At 42.6% G+C, this 21,927-nt stretch overlaps 3 protein-coding genes and 1 non-coding gene across 4 annotated transcripts; 3 read left to right on the top strand and 1 right to left on the bottom strand.

Annotated features, from left to right (window-relative positions):
* Positions 1-1,144: 1,144 nt before the first annotated feature.
* LOC120870264 lies at positions 1,145-12,515 on the top strand. Its single transcript, XM_040249889.1, has 3 exons — positions 1,145-1,554; positions 10,552-10,822; positions 12,087-12,515. Exons 1-3 carry the CDS (start codon positions 1,148-1,150, stop codon positions 12,513-12,515), a joined length of 1,107 nt encoding a protein of 368 aa, XP_040105823.1. The 5' UTR covers positions 1,145-1,147.
* Positions 10,517-10,970, bottom strand: LOC120870444 (histone H2B type 1-C/E/F/G/I). Its single transcript, XM_040250108.1, has one exon. It carries the CDS (start codon positions 10,943-10,945, stop codon positions 10,565-10,567), a length of 381 nt encoding a protein of 126 aa, XP_040106042.1. The 5' UTR covers positions 10,946-10,970; the 3' UTR covers positions 10,517-10,564.
* A 3,165-nt stretch (positions 12,516-15,680) lies between the features above and the next one.
* LOC120870263 (histone H4) lies at positions 15,681-15,992 on the top strand. The gene has a single exon (XM_040249887.1). The coding sequence runs from the start codon at positions 15,681-15,683 to the stop codon at positions 15,990-15,992; it is 312 nt and encodes a 103-aa protein (XP_040105821.1).
* Positions 15,993-20,832: 4,840 nt separating this feature from the next.
* Positions 20,833-20,906, top strand: TRNAI-AAU. Its single transcript has one exon. It is a non-coding gene; the product is annotated as a tRNA-Ile (tRNA).
* The last annotated feature ends 1,021 nt before the right edge of the window (positions 20,907-21,927 follow it).

The following is a 21,927-nucleotide window of genomic DNA, read 5'->3' as shown; positions in this document are numbered from 1 at the left end:
TTCTGCCCTCAGTCTTTCCCAGCATCAGGGTCTTTTCAAGTGAGTCAGCTCTTCGCATCAGGTGGCCAAAGTATTGGAGTTTCAGCTTCAGTACCAGTCCTTCCAATGAACACTCAGGACTGATCTCCTTTAGGATGGACTGGTTGGATCTCTTTGCAGTCCAAAGGACTTTCAAGAGTCTTCTCCAACACCACAGTTCAAAAGCATCAATGCTTCGGCGCTCAGCTTTCTTTATCGTCCAACTCTCACGTCCATACATGACTACTGGAAAACTACAGTCCAGGAGTGGGAAAAAGGGCCGTCGGTAAGGATGCAAGTTTGTGCTCTTTTTCACAGGGAAATTTCAAATTTAGCTACGCTGGTTAAGTTAGGCCCGGGTGGTTGTCTCTGGTGGTCCTTGAGCTTATTGTACCGAGACTTTCTGGAGTGAAATATGCTCACAGAAGGGTGTTTTTTAGGAGAAGTAAACACCAAGTGTATAGTTAATTCTAACCATAAAGTAATCATTTTCAAAGTGCGGTTAAGCAAGAAAGAAAACCATCTGTCAGAGTGGGCTCAAAGAATAGAGTCTAAAATGGAGACTACTAGGTTCTGCTATAGCAAACTGAAGTATAAATCCCATTTGGCCACCACGGGAAAGTCAACGATTTTTTTCTTCGCATTTTTTGCCGCTCACTTCTGGCCTGTCGCTTTCCCTGTGATTTCCTAGTGGAGCTAGGAAGTGACTGTCCAAGGCAATCTAAATTCAGAACAGAAAAATTAACCATTGAGAAAAAAAAGAATACAAGTAAACTTGTTTCTAAAGCTTGATCCTCGAAATTTCAGCCCCATTACATAGATCTGAATCAGAACAGGCATCTTTCATGATGTCCAGGGGGTTCCTTATTTACAGTTTGAGAAGCCCTGAATTTAGAACTAGGTTATTAGCTCCTTTGGATAGCAGACTTCAACAAAAAGAAGGATTGAAAAGTGAACTAACTCATCCAATCAGAATCTTTAGAAATTGACCAATCACTTCAGTGACTCTTCAGCCAATGGATTTGTTCCGCGGGAGTTTTGAACTAGAGTAAGACCAATCAGACTGTTTCTGAGTATATATAAACGGAATGTCTTTCTCGATATCTAGTCTTTATCCTTTTCTATCGCCATGGCTCGTACGAAGCAGACAGCCCGCAAGTCCACCGGTGGCAAAGCACCGCGCAAGCAGCTGGCCACCAAGGCGGCCCGCAAGAGCGCGCCGGCCACCGGCGGCGTGAAGAAGCCGCACCGCTACCGGCCCGGCACGGTGGCCCTGCGCGAGATCCGCCGCTACCAGAAGTCCACGGAGCTGCTGATCCGCAAGCTGCCGTTCCAGCGGCTGGTGCGCGAGATCGCGCAAGACTTCAAGACCGATCTGCGCTTCCAGAGCTCGGCGGTGATGGCGCTGCAGGAGGCGTGCGAGGCCTACCTGGTGGGGCTCTTCGAGGACACCAACCTGTGTGCCATCCACGCCAAACGCGTTACCATCATGCCCAAGGACATCCAGCTTGCCCGCCGCATTCGCGGGGAGAGGGCGTAAAGCTTCCACAACTGCCTCACTCCCAACGAAAAAGGCTCTTCTAAGAGCCACCCACAATTTCTTTAAAACAGCTGTCATTTAAAATTGAGCATCTTGAGTGTTTTGGTTCGGGATGCAAGCAGATTTAAAGTTGGACTTTTTTAGATGGTCAGGTTATTTTTATGGGGTACCTTATGAACATACAAAAAGATCTACTGGGTTTAACCTTCAGTGGTCCCGTTGGTTGGCTTTATATACTGTCGATCGGTAGTGTGCAAAAGTTACTCGAACGTAGTAGGTTGTTCTCTGGGGAAGTAGAATATGAGTACCTTATGCAAGTGAACTGGGGGATTATTAAACTTAATAAGTCGTGTTATGTAGTTTGGGAAGGGCAATAATTCGCGTGGTGTTAGTGTCAGGTTGGGTTACTTGAGGACATAGAAAACAAAAGGCTGAATTTGGGTGGAGGTGATGGTGGGTTTGATGTTTATCGTTTTTAGAGCTATATTCACATATTTGGGCATTAACAATTGAGAAACTAGAGCATTTGTTTTTGCTGCCTGTTTCTGAAACCTCAATTTGCTCAGTTCCAATCACAGCCAGGTTCAAAGTGAGACAGTTTTGGCTTCCCTATAAAAGGTCGTTTACACAGAGCAGTCAGGGCACTGTTTTGTTGACAGAGACTTATATAAAAGATCACCCAATCAGTATTTCTGATAAGCTTATTGGTGCCAGTACTCAAGGCCAGAGCCATGCTGACTTCTACAATTTCACCACTCATAAAGTGTCTGCGACCAGCAGCATGAGCATCAGTTGGAAATTTGCTCGAAATGGCAGGTTTTCGGACCCCTCTCAGGTCTACTGAGTCACAGTCTACACTGTAGAAGTTCACTGAAGGTGATTTATGAATGCTAGTTTCAGAAGTTCATTTGTCAGTCATGTTTAAAAAAATAAATTAGCCTGGAGTAGGGTGAGGGATGGCATTTTTGGTTTCTTCAAGAAAAGCATACTGTGGATTCTTACCAGGAGTAAGCATTTGCAAACTACATTAATTTATATAAATTGAAATTTCTCTCAAGCAATTGCACATAACACCTGAGTCTATATTGAGAAATGGGCTTCCCTGTGGCTCAGCTGGTAAAGAATCTGCCCACATTGTGGGAGACCTGGGTTCTATCCCTGGGTTGGGAAGATCCCCTGGAGTAGAGAAAAGCTCCCCACTCCAGTATTCTGGCCTGGAGAATTCCGTGGACTGTATGTAGTCCCTGGGGTTGCAGAGTCGGACACGACCAAGCAACTTTCACAGCCAACAGCATATTGAGAAATGGAGCTGCTTTCAGCAGTTGACATTACCAGGTTTTCAGGGATATTTCAAGGAGTATTATCCTAGATCTGTGGAGTGTGCTGTGCTTAGTTGCTCAGTTGTGTCTGACTCTGTCTTCACATTGGTTCTTTCCTGTACATATCAGCACAATGTCCTATTTGGGCTTTCGGATGGTCTTTTAAAGACTTCTCCATAGTATTTAAAAAATTTATTTATCAATTTATCCCCCATCGCCCATATAATTTCATTCTCAATTTTTTTTTTTTTTAATTACGTGACACTTGAGATTATATGGAAGTATCAGTTCAGTTCAGTCACTCAGTTGTGTCCGACTCTTTGCAACACCATGAATCGCAGCACGCCAGGCCTGTCCATCACCAACTCCCGGAGTTCACTCAGATTCACGTCCATCGAGTTAGTGATGCCATCCAGCCATCTCATCCTCGACTGTCCCCTTCTCCTCCTGCCCCCAATCCCTCCCAGCATCAGTGTCTTTTCCAATGAGTCAACTCTTCGCATGAGGTGGACAAAGTACTGGAGTTTCAGCTTTAGCATCATTCCTTCCAAAGAAATCCCAGGGTTGATCTCCTTCAGAATGGACTGGTTGGGTCTCCTTGCAGTCCAAGGGACTCTCAAGACTCTTCTCCAACACCACAGTTCAAAAGCATCAATTCTTCGGCACTCAGCCTTCTTCACAGTCCAACTCTCACATCCATACATGACTACTGGAAAAACCATAGCCTTGACTAGACGGACCTTAGTCATCAAAGTAATGTCTCTGCTTTTGAATATACTATCTAGGTTGGTCACAACTTTTCTTCCAAGGAGTAAGTGTCTTTTAATTTCATGGCTGCAGTCACCATCTGCAGTGATTTTGGAGCCCCTCAAAGTAAAGTCTGACACTGTTTCTACTGTTTCCCCATCTATTTCCCATGAAGTGATGAGACCGGATGCCATGATCTTCGTTTTCTGAATGTTGAGCTTTAAGCCAACTTTTTCACTCTCCTCTTTCACTTTCATCAAGAGGCTTTTTAGCTCCTCTTCACTTTCTGCCATAAGGGTGGTGTCATCTGCATATCTGAGGTAATTGATATTTCTCCCAGCAATCTTGATTCCAGCTTGTGTTTCTTCCAGCCCAGCATTTCTCATGATGTACTCTGCATAGAAGTTAAATAAGCAGGGTGACAATATACAGCCTTGACGTCCTCCTTTTCCTATTTGGAACCAGTCTGTTGTGCCATGTCCAGTTCTAACTGTTGCTTCCTGACCTGCATACAGATTTCTCAAGAGGCAGGTCAGGTTGTCTGGTATACCCATCTCTTTCAGAATTTTCCACAGTTGATTGTGATCCACACAGTCAAAGGCTTTGGCATAGTCAATAAAGCAGAAATAGATGTTTTTCTGGAACTCTTGCTTTTTCCATGATCCAGCAGATGTTGGCAATTTGATCTCTGGTTCCTCTGCCTTTTCTAAAACCAGCTTGAACATCAGGAAGTTCATGGTTCATGTATTGCTGAAGCCTGGCTTGGAGAATTTTGAGCATTACTTTACTAGCATGTGAGATGAGTGCAATTGTGTGGTAGTTTGAGCATTCTTTGGCATTGCCTTTCTTTGGAATTGGAATGAAAACTGACCTTTTCCAGTCCTGTGGCCACTGCTGAGTTTTCCGAATTTGCTGGCATATTGAGTGCAGCACTTTCACAGCATCATCTTTCGAATTCCATCACCTCCACTAGATAAAAGTTTACCCATCCTCAACATCACCAACACTGGGCAAATATGTTTTATCTATACCTCTTCTACCTTGATTGTTGCCTTGATGACTGTTGAGGAAATTATATCATTTCCTCTGGTAGCATTTTAATATACATCTACCATTTTAAAACCTAATTATGATGTCATGATAACTCTCAACAAACAACATCTAAGATTGATAAGAGTTTATAACAGTACCAGACGCTGTTCTATGCATTGGAAATACACTCAGATGAGACCCAAACAGACATAATTATTTGCTCTCATGGAATTTATATTTAACTCTGGGATAAACAATAAATCAGATAAACAAATATCATATGTAATAAATGAGTGCAATAAAGCAAGAATATGGATTCTTATGGAGACTTGAAATTTAGATTAGGTAACCAATGAAGATGGCACTAAGAAGCTAGTTATCCCAGCAAAGCATTGAAAGGTGAAGAGGCAAGCTGGGGAAAAAGGAGGAAGAAATGCTGAAGAGCTAGGGTGGCTATGTGGAAAGGGCTGGGCATTGTAGGAGGAGATTAAAAAGCAGAGAAATGAAAAGAAGCATGATGCTGTAGGGGCTTGTATACCACTGTAAAGAATTTAGCATTTGCTCTGAGTGATATGGAAGAACTTGAGAGAAGTTGAGCACAGGAGTTTTTGTGTCCTTTTCTCTCATTTAACCAGGTTCTGCTTTATTCTTACTGCCTGTGTGCTCAGTCCTGTTTAGCTCTTTTGCGATCCCATGGACTGTGGCATGCCAGGCTCCTCTGTCTAAGAGATTCTCCAGGCAAGAATACTGGAGTGGTTCTTAGTTGGCTCAATTGTGCTCCAGCACAAAAATCAAAGCCCAGTTTTCTTCATTTTGTGCTATTCAGACCTTGCAAATAGAGGCTGATCTGGGTGATTTATAGTTAGGGAAAAAAGAGAAAATTATTCATAAAATATAAACCTTTGGAGTTAAAGTTGATTCATAGCATAATACTTCAATTTACTAGTTTTATAACCACAAGCAAATTGTTTGCTCTCAGGTACCAAACTTGATTTATTTGGGTTGTGAATTCAAATGTCTTTCAGAACCAGGCAAAGAGTTTCTGTGTAAGGGAAAATGGTGAGCTCTCCAGCTTTATTTCATTGGGTCCTTTAGTCAGTAGCAGATCTGGCTGAACACAAGCTGTGCTCCATATAGCATTCTTGATTGTTATGTCAGTTGCCAAAAGGCGATGCTAACAATAATGGCCTTTGGAGCTGTCCAGCTGGTAAAGGATTCGTGACTTTATAAAGTCAAAGTCTAACTGAGTTTCTGCATGGATTATTTAATTTAATCCTCACAATAACTCTGTGTGTTGGGGGGGCCATGTTACCGCAAATACTATGATGAAGAAACAGAATCATAGTGAGGGGGAATATCTTCTATTAGTGGTTCATTTTGTTAAATCTGTCATGGATTTTATCTCTGGGGCTAGAGAATGGAAGGCATGCATTTTTTCCTTTTACCTCATCCATCCATTTATCAAAACCTTTTTGAGTGATTACTGTGTGCTCAACAATGTTCTAGGTGCTGGAAAGAACAGTGCATAACATGGCAGAGATCCTTCTGTGTGGAGCTCACCGACAGAAAATGAACAAAGATAAACACAGTATTTTGGCAGGTCAAGAGGATTAAGAAAACATAAAGAGTCCAAGGGGATTAGGGACTGTCATAGAGTGGGAGATGGGTAGTGGACAGTTACCATTTTAAATAGGGTAAGTGGGGAAGACTTCATAACTGAGATGAGACATGAAAGCCAGTGGCATGAAATCTGGAAGGGAGTGGGATCTTCATACTTCTGTAGAAAGATCATTCCTCACAAAGGAAACAATGACTGCGAAGGTCCCATGTTGGAAGCATTACTTGGAATGATGGCCACAGGTCCAATAGCCAACTAGACAGAACCAACTTTCTCTTCTTTCACAAGCTGGAGTTTCTGCATAGTTCATCAATGAGTTTACACATTCCCCCCTCCCCCCCCGCCAAAAGTCTTACTCCAGTTTCCTGAATACATTCAATTCAGATGTTGTGGAATCTGGAGTCACAAAACACACTTCGGAGGACACTCAAGACATTGGAGTACAGTTTATTATGCCAGCGGGTCCAAGAGGAATCAGTTCCCAAAGAGGACCTTGATGTTTCTGAGAGGTCCAGTTCTATACCCCCTACTCTGTGACTGGTTCCATGTTAGCAACCTCTTTGTTGTATATGATTGAGTTTTACAAGGAGGTGCTAGGAGAACAGACAATTAAGGTTAAAGAGGGGGAACAATGATTATACATCAGGAAGCATGTCTGCATGGTTAATTTAACAGGGGCAACCTGACCCCAACTACAATCTCCATTTGTCATCTGTAGGGAGGGAAGTCTCCAGAAGACCTGGCTTTCACTAGCAGTGGCCTCCTCACTCTTGGGCAGGGTTCAGGCCCAGGTCATATCCAGTCTGTAAGACAGATGACAGGCTTCAAGATGGAGTCTCTCCTGCTTTCCTCGCACTGGCCCCAACACAAAAAATAAACTGAGGCCAGAGCAGAAATAGATGAGTACTAACCCCAGGGAGATGACTGCCAGCCAGTTCAAGAATACTAGTCATTAGGGAGAGTATTAATTCTGTGACAAGTTATTTAAAATGAAAAGTAAGATTTTAAAAGGGTATTTAACCAAAATGGATCTTAGTTGCAGCACATGGGTGGTGTTTTTTTTTTTATTTTTTTAAGTTTCAGCATGAGAGATTTTTATTATCAGCAGAGGTATCTAGTTCCTCAACCAGAGATGGAACCTGAGCCCCCTGCATTGGGAGCATGGAGTCTTAGCCACTAGACCACCAGGGAAGTCCCAAAAGTAAGATATTTTGAGGTTCCAAATAATCACTACCATCGTTTTACTTTTCAGAAAAAAGAGAATTCAAATGTAATATTTCTAAAAAGGCTATATACACTGTAAAAGTACATTTTCTAAGATTATATTGGATAATTACTAATGAGTCTCCAAATATAAATAAAACTGTTCATCTTTTGGCTCATGGCTAATAGAATTCCATATGAAAACCTTCAAAATGGTGGTGATTTGATGGCCAAACCCATGATTTTTTGAAAGAAAACAAAATTAAATTTTATTTATGATAAAAATGATGCATGTTATCAAGTGCTGATCTAAGCTGTAACTGAATCTTGGCATTGAACCAAGATATCATGTATCTATTCTGAACCCTTCCTATTGGGAGAGACTGCAGTTCAAATGCAGAGACTTTCATTAGGGTATATAGGCTGTTAATTACTCTCATTTTTTAGAAGTAGTGTTCAAGGAAGGATAGGACACTGGTGTTGTTCAGGTTTTGCCAAATAACTATGAAATTGTCTTGGAATAAAATTTTCTCTGTCCTTTGCCAACTAAAGAATGTTGCTAGCCATCTGGTTCTACAAGGTTTGAGATCCAGCAACAAGTGACTGAACTTCGTTTTAGAAAACAGAGATTATCATGGTGGATGGAGGGTATATTAAGGTAAATTTCCAAACTTTGTGGATGAAGAATATCACTTGCTGTAGTAAACAAAGGATCTGGCAGCCATCTAGACTTAAGCCTCTGAAACTGCCACCCCATCCCCACAACTGTGTACCCTGAGTGGATTCAGGATGAAGAAAAATAGGATACTGGCCCTAGGTAGTTAAGTTACACATCAAAGGAATGATTTCAATGAGCCCAGACTCTTGGATCTTCTCAGACATAGAAAAATATGAAAAATTCACTAGCTTGAAATGTCTGTTTTCTTTAACAGTAATTTTTTGATGTTTCAAGTACCTCCTTCCCTCTTCCCACCCCCAACTCCTATATATCTTGGTTCTCCCTTACCTCTTCAGAATAGTCCCTTAGAGCTTTCTTAAAGGCTGTCTCATGGGTTTCAGTCCTTGGTATACCTGCTGAATAAAACATAATTCTCAACTTTTGGTGTATTTAACTGATAACCATAATGGCTTATTGCAAGTTTATTCTCTGCTTTTGTGAGATCCAAAAGGGTATTCTAGATTAGCAGGCAACTCTTTTTTTCCAAGCAGTGATTCTGGAGCCCATGTGCCTTTTTTTTTTTTTTTTCCCCTGGCCATGGGATTTTTAACTTCTTGACCAGGGATAGAACCTGTGACCCCTGTAGTGGAATCAATGGAGCCTTAACCATTGGCCCACCAGGGATGATGCCCCCACCCCCGTGTCCTTTTATCTTTGTATCTCAATTATCTTAACACATTGCTTTCACATGTTAAAAAAAGAATTCCACGGACTACATGTTAGAAATGTTATTGGCTTTATTCAGTGATTCATGGATCCGGCAACTGCCAGTCTAGCAGACAGAAAAGAGCTCTGAGGAGCTATATGAAATGAAAGGTTTTTCTAGGCAGAAAGGAGCAGGAACAGGGAAATTATACTAGGAAGAAAAGTGGGTTGATTATTGCAAGGATGCCATTCTTTAGTGTAGTGGACCCCAACCTCCAGGGTCTAATGCCTGATCTGAGGTGGAACTAATGTAATAATAATGGAAATGAAGTGCACACTAAATGTAATGTGCTTGAACTGTTTTCAAGAGCTAGGACATGGAAGCTACCTAGATGTCCATCGGCAGAGGAATGGATAAGAAAGCTGTGCTACAGATACACAATGGAAACTCAGCCATTAACAAGAATGCATTTGAATCAGTTCTAATGAGGTGGATGAAACTGGAGCCTATTATACAGAGTGAAGCAAGTCAGAAAGAAAAACACCAATACAGTATATTAGCGCATATATATGGAATTTAGAAAGATGGTAACGATGACCCTACATGCCAGACAGCAAACGAGACACAAACACTTTTGGACTCTGTGGGAGAAGGCGAGGGTGGGATGATTTGAGAGAATAGCACTGAAACATGTATATTACCATATATGAAATAGATGGCCAGTCAAGGTTTGATGCATGAGACAGGGTGCTCAGGGCCGGTAGACTAGGAGGACCCTGAGGGCTGGGATATGGAGGAGGTGGGAGTGGGTTTCGGGAAGGGGGACACATGTATACCCATGGCTGATTCACGTCAATGCATGGCAAAAACCACTACAATATTGTAAAGTAATTAGCCTCCAATTAAAATAATTTTTAAAAAAGAAAAAAAGAGCAATTAAAAAAGTTGAGCACACAGCACCCCCTTCCCGCTTCCAAAAAAAAAAAAAGCAATGGGCTTGAATTATCCCCAAACCATCCCCCCACCCAGTATGGGGAAACATTGTCTTTCATGAAATCGATACCTGGCGCCAAAAAGGGTGGAGACTGCTGCTTTAGGGGATGACAGGGGTCTGTTAGTCTGATTATCTAACTGGTGACGAGCCAATTTCTGGTTGAACAGTAAAGATTCTATTTCTAGAGAAGCCAAAGTTGTACTTAAGTCTTGGTCTGGTAACATTGGGGTTAGCATTAGTTTGGCCCTGTTCTGTTTCTAAAACACTTTTACCCTGGGAAGAGAAAGAACATGTAAAGTCTTTCTGGGAGGCTATCATCCCAGACCCACAAATGCCAGAAAGTTTACTTTTGTCCCGTTGTTAGGAATTCAACCAGAGGCCACATCTAGCTACAAGGGAAACAGGCAAATAAAACTGCTAATAGCTCAGGGCAAAGAGGTTAGTAGCTGTTGTGCCTCAATCTCCGGAGGGTTATAGTTTAGTATTAGAAATGGTCTGCCTTTCTGTATTGAGATAGCCCATTTCTTCTAAGCTGATCAAGTTACCTAGTTATGAGAATTACTAAAAATTCTGAAAAATTAAAATCATAAACTCATTAACATAGCCAACTTTGAAGTTCAGCATTACTTTTTCTCCTAGAGGTTAAAACAATATCCAGTATTAGAGCCCTTTGGGAAAATGTGAGTGGCTCTGAAAAGAGCCTTTGGGTTTGACAGCTCCTGGAAACATCTACTTAGAGCTGGTGTATTTGGTGACAGCCTTGGTGCCCTCGGATACGGCGTGCTTGGCCAGCTCCCCAGGCAACAGAAGGCGCACGGCCGTCTGGATCTCCCTGGATGTGATGGTCGAGCGCTTGTTATAATGCGCCAGGCGCGATGCCTCGCCTGCGATGCGCTCAAATATATCGTTCACGAAGGAGTTCATGATGCCCATCGCCTTGGAGGAGATTCCAGTGTCCGGGTGGACCTGCTTCAGCACTTTGTACACGTACACGGAGTAGCTCTCCTTGCGGCTGCGCTTGCGCTTCTTGCCATCTTTTTTCTGCGCCTTGGTCACCGCCTTCTTAGACCCCTTCTTGGGAGCAGGAGCAGATTTAGCCGGTTCAGGCATAACGGAAGAACGTCAGACAAAACAAACCGACAGAAAAACCCGAAATAAGGCTGCTTATCGTGCCGGCCTATTTTTGTAGGGCTTCTATGCAAATACATGCTTAATCTATCGAAATCGCTGATTGGATCAATTCAGCCAGTAGTAACGTTGTATGCAAATAAGGCGATTTAGATTCTATTTCTTGATTGGCTGTTGAACTGGAACGAACCCTGGATATCCCCAGCCACCAGATAAGAAAAAAAAAAGTTTCCGTTTTCAAAACAGCGCAAAGGATTAATGTTTTGTACATAAATATCTTCTTGTGAGCCTTGTTTCTTCCTCGATGTGGACCTAAAGAGACAAAAGCCCAATATAAATTTATGATTCTAGTTTTCGGCCAAAATTAAGTTACCGAGTTAGTAATTGTAGGAAAGAGAACATAAAATTTTGCTAAATACTGAAATGTTTTAAAAATTAAGCCATTGGCATTTACAGTTTGGCTTGATCAGACATTTAAGATTTACAAAGATTCAGCATCGTCGGAGGAGGCAATGGTAACCCACTCGAGTGTTCTTGCCTGGAGAATCCCAGGGACGGGGGAGCCTGGTGGGCAGCCGTCTATAGGGTCGCACAGAGTCGGACACGACTGAAGCGACTTAGCAGCAGCAGCAGCGTCACATTTCAACAGCGGTAGTATTTTCATGTTTCCTAGGAACAGAGTGTCTGGAAGTGATGGCAATGTTTGTTGAAGGGTTGGAAATTCTGTAATATGATACTTGCATTGCAAAAATAAAACATTTATTCAAAATTATAACCTCTGATAAATGATGAAGCTGGACTCGATCAATAACATTCAGAAACGGAGTTTTTGAAAGGGCTCGGATCGGTGGAACTTTCTTTCTTGTCTCTTCCCAAACAATCTCGAACAAAGGGATTAACACCAATTAAGGTAAACATAAAATACAGGGCGAATAGATGGACAATTTACAGAGAAAATACAGGACATCAAAAGATCAAGGTTTTCGAAAGTGAGAACTGGTAGCCAATCACAAGGCGTATCCAGTTGCTGCTTTCACCGCGCGAAATTTGAAGATTCGGACCAATCAGGATGACTTCGCCATTATAAATAAGAGCAAGAAGAGCCAGGCTTTAGTTGCAACAGTCTATCCAATCCATCGTGATGGCTCGTACTAAGCAGACTGCCCGCAAGTCCACCGGCGGTAAGGCGCCGCGCAAGCAGCTCGCTACCAAAGCTGCTCGCAAGAGCGCGCCGGCCACCGGCGGCGTGAAGAAGCCGCACCGCTACCGGCCCGGCACGGTAGCTCTGCGTGAGATCCGCCGCTACCAGAAATCCACGGAGCTGCTGATCCGCAAGCTGCCGTTCCAGCGGCTGGTGCGCGAGATCGCGCAAGACTTCAAGACCGATCTGCGCTTCCAGAGCTCGGCGGTGATGGCGCTGCAGGAGGCGTGCGAGGCCTACCTGGTGGGGCTCTTCGAGGACACCAACCTGTGTGCCATCCACGCCAAGCGCGTCACGATCATGCCCAAGGACATCCAGCTCGCCCGCCGCATACGCGGGGAGAGGGCATAAATTGTCGATACCAAGTGGTAATACCAAACCCAAAGGCTCTTTTCAGAGCCACCTACAACTTCATTTGGAAGAACTGTATCACAGAGGGGTAGATCATCTACTGAATTTTGCAAATTTGCTGGCATATTGAGTGCAGCACTTTAACAGCACCATTTTTTAGAATTTTAAATAGGTCAGCTGGAAATCCACCACCTTCACTAACTTTGTAGTAATTTAATTACTAGATTAGGCAAAATAAGTGAAATTTTCCTGTCACTGAGACAGAAAGTCCAGGGATGATGTAGTATATGGTAAAAAGCACTGGTCCTTGAGCAGCCGCAAAGTGGCATGCACACACACTGATATTCAAGGACCCATGCTGAGTACTGCTGGAGACCAGTTTGCTGCTAATCCATTTGTTTTTGTGCTGAACAACACATCATTTGGTAAATGTAATCATCTTTTCTGTACTAAAAATAGAGATCTGGTATCCAAAACATTGGTTCTGTGGGATTTCCAGAATTCAGTTTCCAGCAGCATCACCAGCAGTTAATGATGCAGATGGGGAGAGCATAAGTTCACCAAATCTGGGGCCCAGACTAGTAAGTATGTTCAACACTCCAGGAATTTAGAGGTTGTTGTAGCAAGTTACTGAAAACTCAGATTGTGCAGAATGTGTCTGCACTCTACAAGAAAACCATGATGAAGTCACTAAGGCAGTTTGCAGTCATCACTTATTAATCCTCAGGAAAAGAGCCGATGAGACAACAGCTCCCAACTTTCTTCCAACAAAGGCAGAATCCTAGGAAAAACCCTGGAGCAATGCAAGATTTCTGGATTCTGTCAGGTTTTATAGACATTAACAATGGGAACTCTCAGCCTTATGCTGGGTTTACTCCTAGCCTGGGGAGATTAAGCAACACTGGAGGCTCTCTAGGCCCTAAGTGAATCGTTCTGCATAGAAGTGAAAATATTAGTCCCCTGGCAGGAACCAAAGGATCTGGACACCAACAGTTTAATTAATAAACATTACAGACTGTTGTGGAGCAAATCCTCAGCTACAGAAACCAGAGTCAGATTTCAGAAACAGTTGGAATAGCTCAGTGCAATGTTTTTGAAACTTGAAACAAACTTTCAAGAGATAATGACAGTGCTGTGTGATTTCTATGTGATGACTGAAAGTCCTGTTAGCCTCCCAGTCATCATAGCAGCATTTCTGCCGTTTAAAAAATCTATAATTTTCAGGTGGCATGCAGGAGATACTAAAAGCAAACCAAATGGTGTGGGGGTGGCTGGGGAGAAAGAAAACTGTTAATAACAGCTGCATTTACAAATTAGAAACAAGTTCGTATCTTTCAACTGGTCAATGGTTATATTAATTCTCAGACACCCATACGATGGCATCCTACTCAGCAATAAAATGAAAAGCTATTGATATAAATACATACAACTGTCTACATGGGTAATGTTTAGTAAAAAAGCCAATCTTAAAAAGTTATGTATTGTATTATTCCATTTATATAACATTCTCAAAGTGATAATACTGAGATGAATAAGAGATTAGTGATTGCCCCAAGACAGGGAAGATGTGGGTGGATGTAACTATGAAACAGTAACATTGAAGTGTTCCTTGGTAATAGAATAGTTTTGTGTCAGTGTTGAAGTGATAGTTACATGAACCGATGCATCTTTTAAAATGGCATAAGACTACACATACATACACACACAGACACACACACACACACACACACACACACGGGGGCAATATGAAAATCTGTGAGAGCTGAATAAGGCTTGTATGCTAGTTAACAGTACTTTGTCAGTGTCAATTACTGCCTTTGATATTATGATATAGCTATATAAGATGTCACCGTTAGGGGAAAATTGGCTACAGGAACTCTAGATACTATTGTAGCAACTTTTTGTGAATTTTGTTATTTCAAAATGTATATTTTATTTGACAATGTAAAAAAAAGCTGTGAGAATTCTTTAGGAGTTGCTATTGTGTATTCCTGTGGATTTCAAGGCTTGTTTAACAAATTAATGTTCTTTTTTGGATATGTTTGTTTTTTCTTAAACAGCAATATTTTCCTTTCTTCTGCCTGTTTTAGTGATGATATGTCCACTGAATTTAAATTTGGCTCATTTATGCTGGTGTGTGATTTTTTTAGCTGTTGGTGCTGCTACCTCAAAATAAATTGTTCTGAAATTTGGCATTTATAATCTCAAATTTTCTGATGGAGCACTTGGCTGAGCTAATCTATACTCTTTAGGACAGTGAGCTTGGTGTATCATAAGTGTAAATTTTAAAAAAGCTATTTTGAACATTCTGTTTATTTTAAGGGCATCATTTAAATCTTAGCTCTCCCATGTGCTCAGCAAAAAAAAAAAAAAAAAAATTTAACAATATAAAAACCTAAGGAAGATCACATTTTTATTTCTGGCACTTGTGTAAATTTCTTTGCCCACTAGTGGAGTTTATGATATCTTTGCTTGAATTCCATGCACCAACTACCTCTATACAAGAACGGGTTATTAGCCCCTGACAATTTATATTCTTTTCCTTTGCATTCCTTCACTGATTAAATGTATATGCTCAATTCGTATAAATTAAAGCACACTGTAAACCAGTATATTAGAAAGTTTTGAAATCTCTTAATGTGTGTTAGCTGTTATACTTTGCTTTCAATAACAGATTCTAGGAATTTATTGTTCGCGAACTAGATGCTATTTTGTTTACAACAACTCAGTTATTAATAGCATATATCCTATTTTACGAAGAAAGCTACTAAGATTCAGATAGATTAATGGAGTGTGGGCGTGGTCAGTCTTGTCGAACTGTTTGCCCCTTTATAAACTGTAGCTCGCCAGGCTCCTCTATCTATGGGATTTCCCAGGCAAGAATACTGGAATGGGTTGTCATTTTCTTCTCCAGGGGATCTTTCCGACCGACCCAACCCTCGTCTCCCGCATTGCAGACGGATTCTTTACCTCTGAGCCATTTTCTAAATACGAGTAAATCTCGCTAGCCTGTTTCACTTTAGATTTTAGAAGGGGCGGGGACTCAGTGCAGTTTCCCGCCTTTCTTATCTTCCAGTTTTCACAAAGGTCCGCACTATCGCTACATAATAGGCAGCGGGCCATGCATTAGGCACATTCAGTATTAGTGCTGAGCATTTAGGTAATATGTCTGGACGCGGCAAGGGTGGAAAGGGCCTTGGAAAAGGGGGCGCTAAGCGTCACCGCAAAGTCTTGCGCGACAACATCCAGGGCATCACAAAGCCGGCCATCCGCCGCCTGGCCCGCCGTGGAGGAGTCAAGCGGATCTCCGGCCTCATATACGAGGAGACCCGTGGAGTGCTGAAGGTGTTTCTGGAGAATGTGATCCGGGACGCAGTCACTTACACCGAGCACGCCAAGCGCAAGACTGTCACCGCCATGGACGTGGTCTACGCGCTCAAGCGTCAGGGCCGCACTCTCTATGGATTTGGTGGTTAAGTTTAGTTTAAGCTTTGTAAGGCTCTTGTTGCAAATTTAAAGGCCCTTTTCAGGGCCACCTACTTTTTCTATGAAAGAGCTTGCACTTGGTTGCTCTGTAGGTTAGCTTGATAAAATACAGGTAGTAAATTAAACATAAGTAATATTTTTGGCTTTTCATCCCTACTACCTTAACTCCTACTGTATTTCCTAGGAATTCCTTAACTGGGGACCAACAGGTGTCTAGTGGCTAAATAATGGTCCTCTAACTGGTAAGTGAAGGTTTATGGGTCCTTTGAGTAGAGGAAAATTGGGGCTCTTTTCAGACACCATAGATGGCAGCTGTTGTGTTATTTCTATATTATTAATGAAAGTGACTGTAAAGGAACTTTTATGGTAGTTAATGGTAGAAAAAGGGTTAATTTACCAATGCAGATGCTTAAAGTATATCTCTGGTCATAAGAATGCTATTTTTCCTCTGGTACATTGCAGTAGGACAAAAATGAGAGGTAGGAGTGCCCTTTCGCACCTGTTTTTCAAGTGCTTTTAGCTCAAATAAGTCATGCCAAAATGGCAATTTTATGGTGGCAGTTTCACCTTCAAGTGCACCACACAACTCTCCCAGAGGTCATTAAAATGTTTTAGGATTTTGAATCAATGTTGCAAAAAGCACAGGGAAAGAGATGGAGTTGCACACGATCCCCAGGATAAGACCAACAGGTGGGAGGTCCTGCTAGATGAATCTTGTTCTAGCACAGTGTTCATACATCTTTTGTTCTGCCTCATTAGCCTTCCTGTGTGATGATGGGCTTCTGAGGATCAGTGTGAAGTTGAACAAGAGGACTGAGCAGATCCAAAGTAGCTGGGTCTGATCACGTGGGTAGTTTTGCTTGGTCTATAGTTGTCACTCACCAATGGGTTTTTATCAGCATGTCATCGATTTGGGGTAAGTGGTTTGCCGACTTATCAGTTCAGTTCAGTTCAGTCGCTCAGTCGTGTCCGACTCTGCGACCCCATGAATCGCAGTACGCCAGGCCTCCCTGTCCATCACCAACTCCTGGAGTTCACTCAGACTCGCGTTCATCGAGTCAGTGATGCCATCCAGCCATCCCATCCTCGGTCGTCCCTTTCTTCTCCTGCCCCCAATCCCTCCCAGCAACAAAGTCTTTTCCAATGAGTCAACTCTTCGCATGAGGTGGCCAAAGTACTGGAGTTTCAGCTTTAGCATCATTCCTTCCAAAGAAATCCCAGGGTTGATCTCCTTCAGAATGGACTGGTTGGATCTCCTTGCAGTCCAAGGGAGTCTGAAGGTTTCTTAAATATGAGATGCCTCATAGATGCTGAGTTCTTTATGTGCCTCATGAGTGTGTGGTGCCTGTTTTGTCCTTCAATCCCATCCTCTGTGTTTGTTTAGTCTCTGAGTCCAACATATACTTAGTATCCTTTGCAGAACTGGACACTCTTCAATAACATAGTGAATCCCCTGCCTCCTCTCCACTCTCTGCTCTTTCCTCAGCCTAACACTTGCTACTCCTTCTGGGCCCATCTCCCAAATGACCTTCTTCCTCACACCCTCATAGCTACTTTGCCTGCAAATGGCTCTAACAACAAAATTTCTCACCATCAGTGTCCCTGCTTGAATATATTGTTAGTTTTTTGAACACAGTGCTGTAAGAGGCAATCTGCCCTGAGAGTTCTTGCCTGTTCTTACAGACTGTGTCAAGAATGCTACTCATCAGGGTTGAGGGACCTTAAAGAATAGGGTAGTGGTTGCTCCCAGACAAACAGCAGGTTTACTTGCCACACTCACTTTAAGCCACCAGTCGCCCAAGCTGTCCCGTGGCTGTGATGCAAACCCACTGTGCATGCAGCATCCACCTAGGCCTCTCCAGGTCGCCCCTGTGGGACTTGGTGGGCAAGGTGAACCAATGCAACCTTGTTGCTGCTGTGCTGTGAATAATAAAGCCTCTTGCTCTCTGACCTAGGTGTTGTGTCTACTATCAGCAGTCGTGAAAAAGTTACAGGTTATTTTATTATCTCCTAAGTAGGGTAAGATCTAAGACTCTTTACAGTTTCTGACAAAAAGAGAAGAAGAAGAATGGGAAGGAGAAGAAGAGGAAGAAGGAGAGCAGGAGGAGGAGGTGGAGCAGGAGGGGAGTTGGGGGAGGGAGTGGGTGGCAGCGGGGAGAGAGAGATAGGCTAGCTCTCTGCTCCTCTTGGTGGCACGATCAGGCCTGGAATAAAAGTTAGGCTCTCCAGACTCGGAATCTCTCTTCCTAAATGGGATAATGAAATCTGCTGTAGGAGGTAGTGATCATAGATTGGGAATAATGCAGGTAGAGAGACCTCTCAGGCCACTATAGGGATTGGAAAACTTTGTAGGAGGAGCAAAACTTTCCGCTACCCTTTTAGGGTTTCTAGCGAGGCTTGAAAATTTAGTTGATATAAGACAGATTAATAGCAGAAAAAAATGCAAATTTTATTTATCTTTTTATATGTATATGGGAGTCTTAGATATTAAGAAGAGGTGGCAAGAATACATGGAAGAACTGTACAAAAAAGATCTTCACGACCGAGATAATCGTGATGATGTGATCACTAATCTAGAGCCAGACATCCTGGAATGTGAAGTCAAGTGGGCCTTAGAAAGCATCACTACTAACAAAGCTAGTGGAGGTGATGGAATTCCAGTTGAGCTATTTCAAATCCTGAAAGATGATGCTGTGAAAGTGCTGCACTCAATATGCCAGCAAGTTTGGAAAACTCAGCAGTGGCCACAGGACTGGACAGGTCAGTTTTCATTCCAATTCCAAAGAAAGGCAATGCCAAAGAATGCTCAAACTACCACACAATTGCACTCATCTCACATGCTAGTAAAGTAATGCTCAAAATTCTCCAAGCCAGGCTTCAGCAATATGTGAACCGTGAAGTCCCTGATGTTCAAGCTGGTTTTAGAAAAGGCAGAGGAGCCAGAGGTCAAATTGCCAACATCTGCTGGATCATGGAAAAAGCAAGAGAGTTCCAGAAAAACATCTATTTCTGCTTTATTGACTATGCCAAAGCCTTTGACTGTGTGGATCACAATCAACTGTGGAAAATTCTGAAAGAGATGGGTATACCAGACAACCTGACCTGCCTCTTGAGAAATCTGTATGCAGGTCAGGAAGCAACAGTTAGAACTGGACATGGAACAACAGACTGGTTCCAAATAGGAAACGGAGGACATCAAGGCTGTATATTGTCACCCTGCTTATTTAACTTCTATGCAGAGTACATCATGAGAAACGCTGGACTGGAAGAAACACAAGCTGGAATCAAGATTGCTGGGAGAAATATCAATTACCTCAGATATGCAGATGACACCACCCTTATGGCAGAAAGTGAAGAGGAGCTAAAAAGCCTCTTGATGAAAGTGAAAGAGGAGAGTGAAAAAGTTGGCTTAAAGCTCAACATTCAGAAAACGAAGATCATGGCATCCGGTCCCATCACTTCATGGGAAATAGATGGGGAAACAGTAGAAACAGTGTCAGACTTTACTTTGAGGGGCTCCAAAATCACTGCAGATGGTGACTGCAGCCATGAAATTAAAAGATGCTTACTCCTTGGAAGAAAAGTTATGACCAACCTAGTAGTACATTCAAAAGCAGAGACATTACTTTGTCGACTAAGGTCCGTCTAGTCAAGGCTATGGTGTTTCCTGTGGTCATGTATGGATGTGAGTGTTGGACTGTGAAGAAGGCTGTGTGCCAAAGAATTGATGCTTTTGAACTGTGGTGTTGGAGAAGACTCTTGAGAGTTCCTTGGACTGCAGAGATCCAAGGAGATCAACCCTGGGATTTCTTTGGAAGGAATGATGCTAAAGCTGAAACTCCAGTACTTTGTCCACCTCATGCGAAGAGTTGACTCATTGGAAAAGACTCTGATGCTGGGAGGGATTGGGGGCAGGAGGAGAAGGGGAAGATCGAGGATGAGATGGCTGGATGGCATCACGGACTCGATGGACGTGAGTCTGAGTGAACTCCAGGAGTTGGTGATGGACCGGGAGGCCTGGCGTGCTGTGATTCATGGGGTCGCAAAGAGTCAGACACGACTGAGCGACTGAACTCAACTTAATTCACGGGAAAATGATGATCTAAAAAGCAGTTAGGCCTAAATGTTTAGTTTGAACAAAGAGTAGTAGTGAAATAGCAACTAACATACATGAGGAGACTAAAGGAAGATAAGGATTATTTTTACAAGGTCTGTTTGTACAGATTTCTCTTATCCTGGACTCCCCATTTTTTGGTGACAGAACTGTTTACTTTTTCCTAGTAAAGGGAAGGCACCTTTCACAAGGAATAATTATCTGCTTTGGGGAAGAAAAAGGGAAGTCAGAGCCCCATTCTTACATCAGCTGTTCTTCAAGTTCCTTTGCTGAAAATAATTTTTATGCCATAGTGGCATATTCTGGGGTAGCATAGTCTCCGTTATAGATGTTATTCAATTCTTTTTTGGATGCCACAAGTCTTACCATTTTTTGTTTGTTTGTTTGTTTGTTTGTTTGTTTGGTGTCTTACCATTTATGGCACATTCTGGATGAGATGGCTCAAGGAGTGTTTACAAATTGATAATGGAGAACAAGAGTTTGTTGTTTGGGACGAATCACAAACCAGGAATAGGAGCCAAAGAAGCAAACTGAGAAACATCACGGAGATCATAGGATGTTGGTGAGGAAGAAAGGTACAACAAAACACCGTGAGAAGGTTATGAAGTCAGGAGTAATAAAGTCTCATGTAGCGGGATTAGAAATACAGGTTTAGATTTGCCCGTTCAGAGGTCTCTGGGAACTATGGGGAGAATATTTTTCCCCAATGCAAAGCAGGGCCGGTTAGCTCAGTTGGTTAGAGCGTGGTGCTAATAACGCCAAGGTCGCGGGTTCGATCCCCGTACGGACCACTTCCACTTTTGGTGCCCAGGAGGCCGACAACTCTTTTCTGAGGAAATTTGCCTCTTAACCTACACAGACCTGGAAATAGTGGGTACAGTCCCATTGCTGTCGTGTCCTAGTCTTTGCTACCTCTCGGACCGTAGGACTCCAGGCTTCTCTGACCACCACTGTGTCCGTAGAATGCTATTTAACTCGCTCATCCTTTGGCGTCCCCTCCTCCCTTGGGCTTCTCAAGGGGCTCAGTGTAAAACAATCTGCCTGCCAAGGCAGGATTTGCTGGCGACCCCAATTTGATCCTTGGGTCCGGAAGATCCCCTAGAGAAGGAAATGGCAACTCACTCCAGTATTGCTTCTTGCCTAGAAAATCCCACGGGCTAGAAGAGCCACCACATATAATCATGAAAAGATATGCAGACAGTGACTCCAGATTATCCAAGGCTTGGAGATTTCATAAATGGGAAGGATCTAGTAAGTGACAGACACTAAAACATATACAGGAAGGAGGAATATTAAAACCTTAAGCTGGGACATCACTATTGTTAAATAAGGATGTCCAAGTAATTCGTTGTACAATCAAATAAGTTATAGATAGTTATTGATAGTGGAAGTGGGCTCCATTAATATCTATCTTGAGAAAACAAGCACAGAATGAAACTGTCCCTGGATGTTTTCACCCACTCCAGTATTTCCACTGATACAAATACAAGTCCTCAGGGAGTGAAAGATTTAGAACGCAGGTGGCAGGGAGAAGGTCTGAAGACAATCTTTTCTGCCTAGTGGGAAAATGGAGCGGCAAGGATAGTCAGATGAGGTAGGAAGGCCATAGGTTGACCTAACACAGGAATTTAAGGCACATTATCAATATTTTGGAAATTAAGTATTAAGATGACTGGTAACCTCTTAATCATGCTACATTTCAAAAGGGTCCTTCAAGACTGCACTGGGTAAGACTGAATTTTTAAATGTTCCTCCCACCCGGGTTTATTAGCAATGGATCCATCTGTCTATAGCTATCTGTAATGCTTCCTG

Source organism: Oryx dammah, unplaced genomic scaffold (assembly GCF_014754425.2).
Source record: "Oryx dammah isolate SB20612 unplaced genomic scaffold, SCBI_Odam_1.1 HiC_scaffold_11, whole genome shotgun sequence".
Lineage (NCBI taxonomy): Eukaryota > Metazoa > Chordata > Mammalia > Artiodactyla > Bovidae > Oryx > Oryx dammah.
The sequence above is the reverse complement of the archived record's forward strand: the minus strand, read 5'-3'. Positions and strand labels throughout refer to the sequence as shown.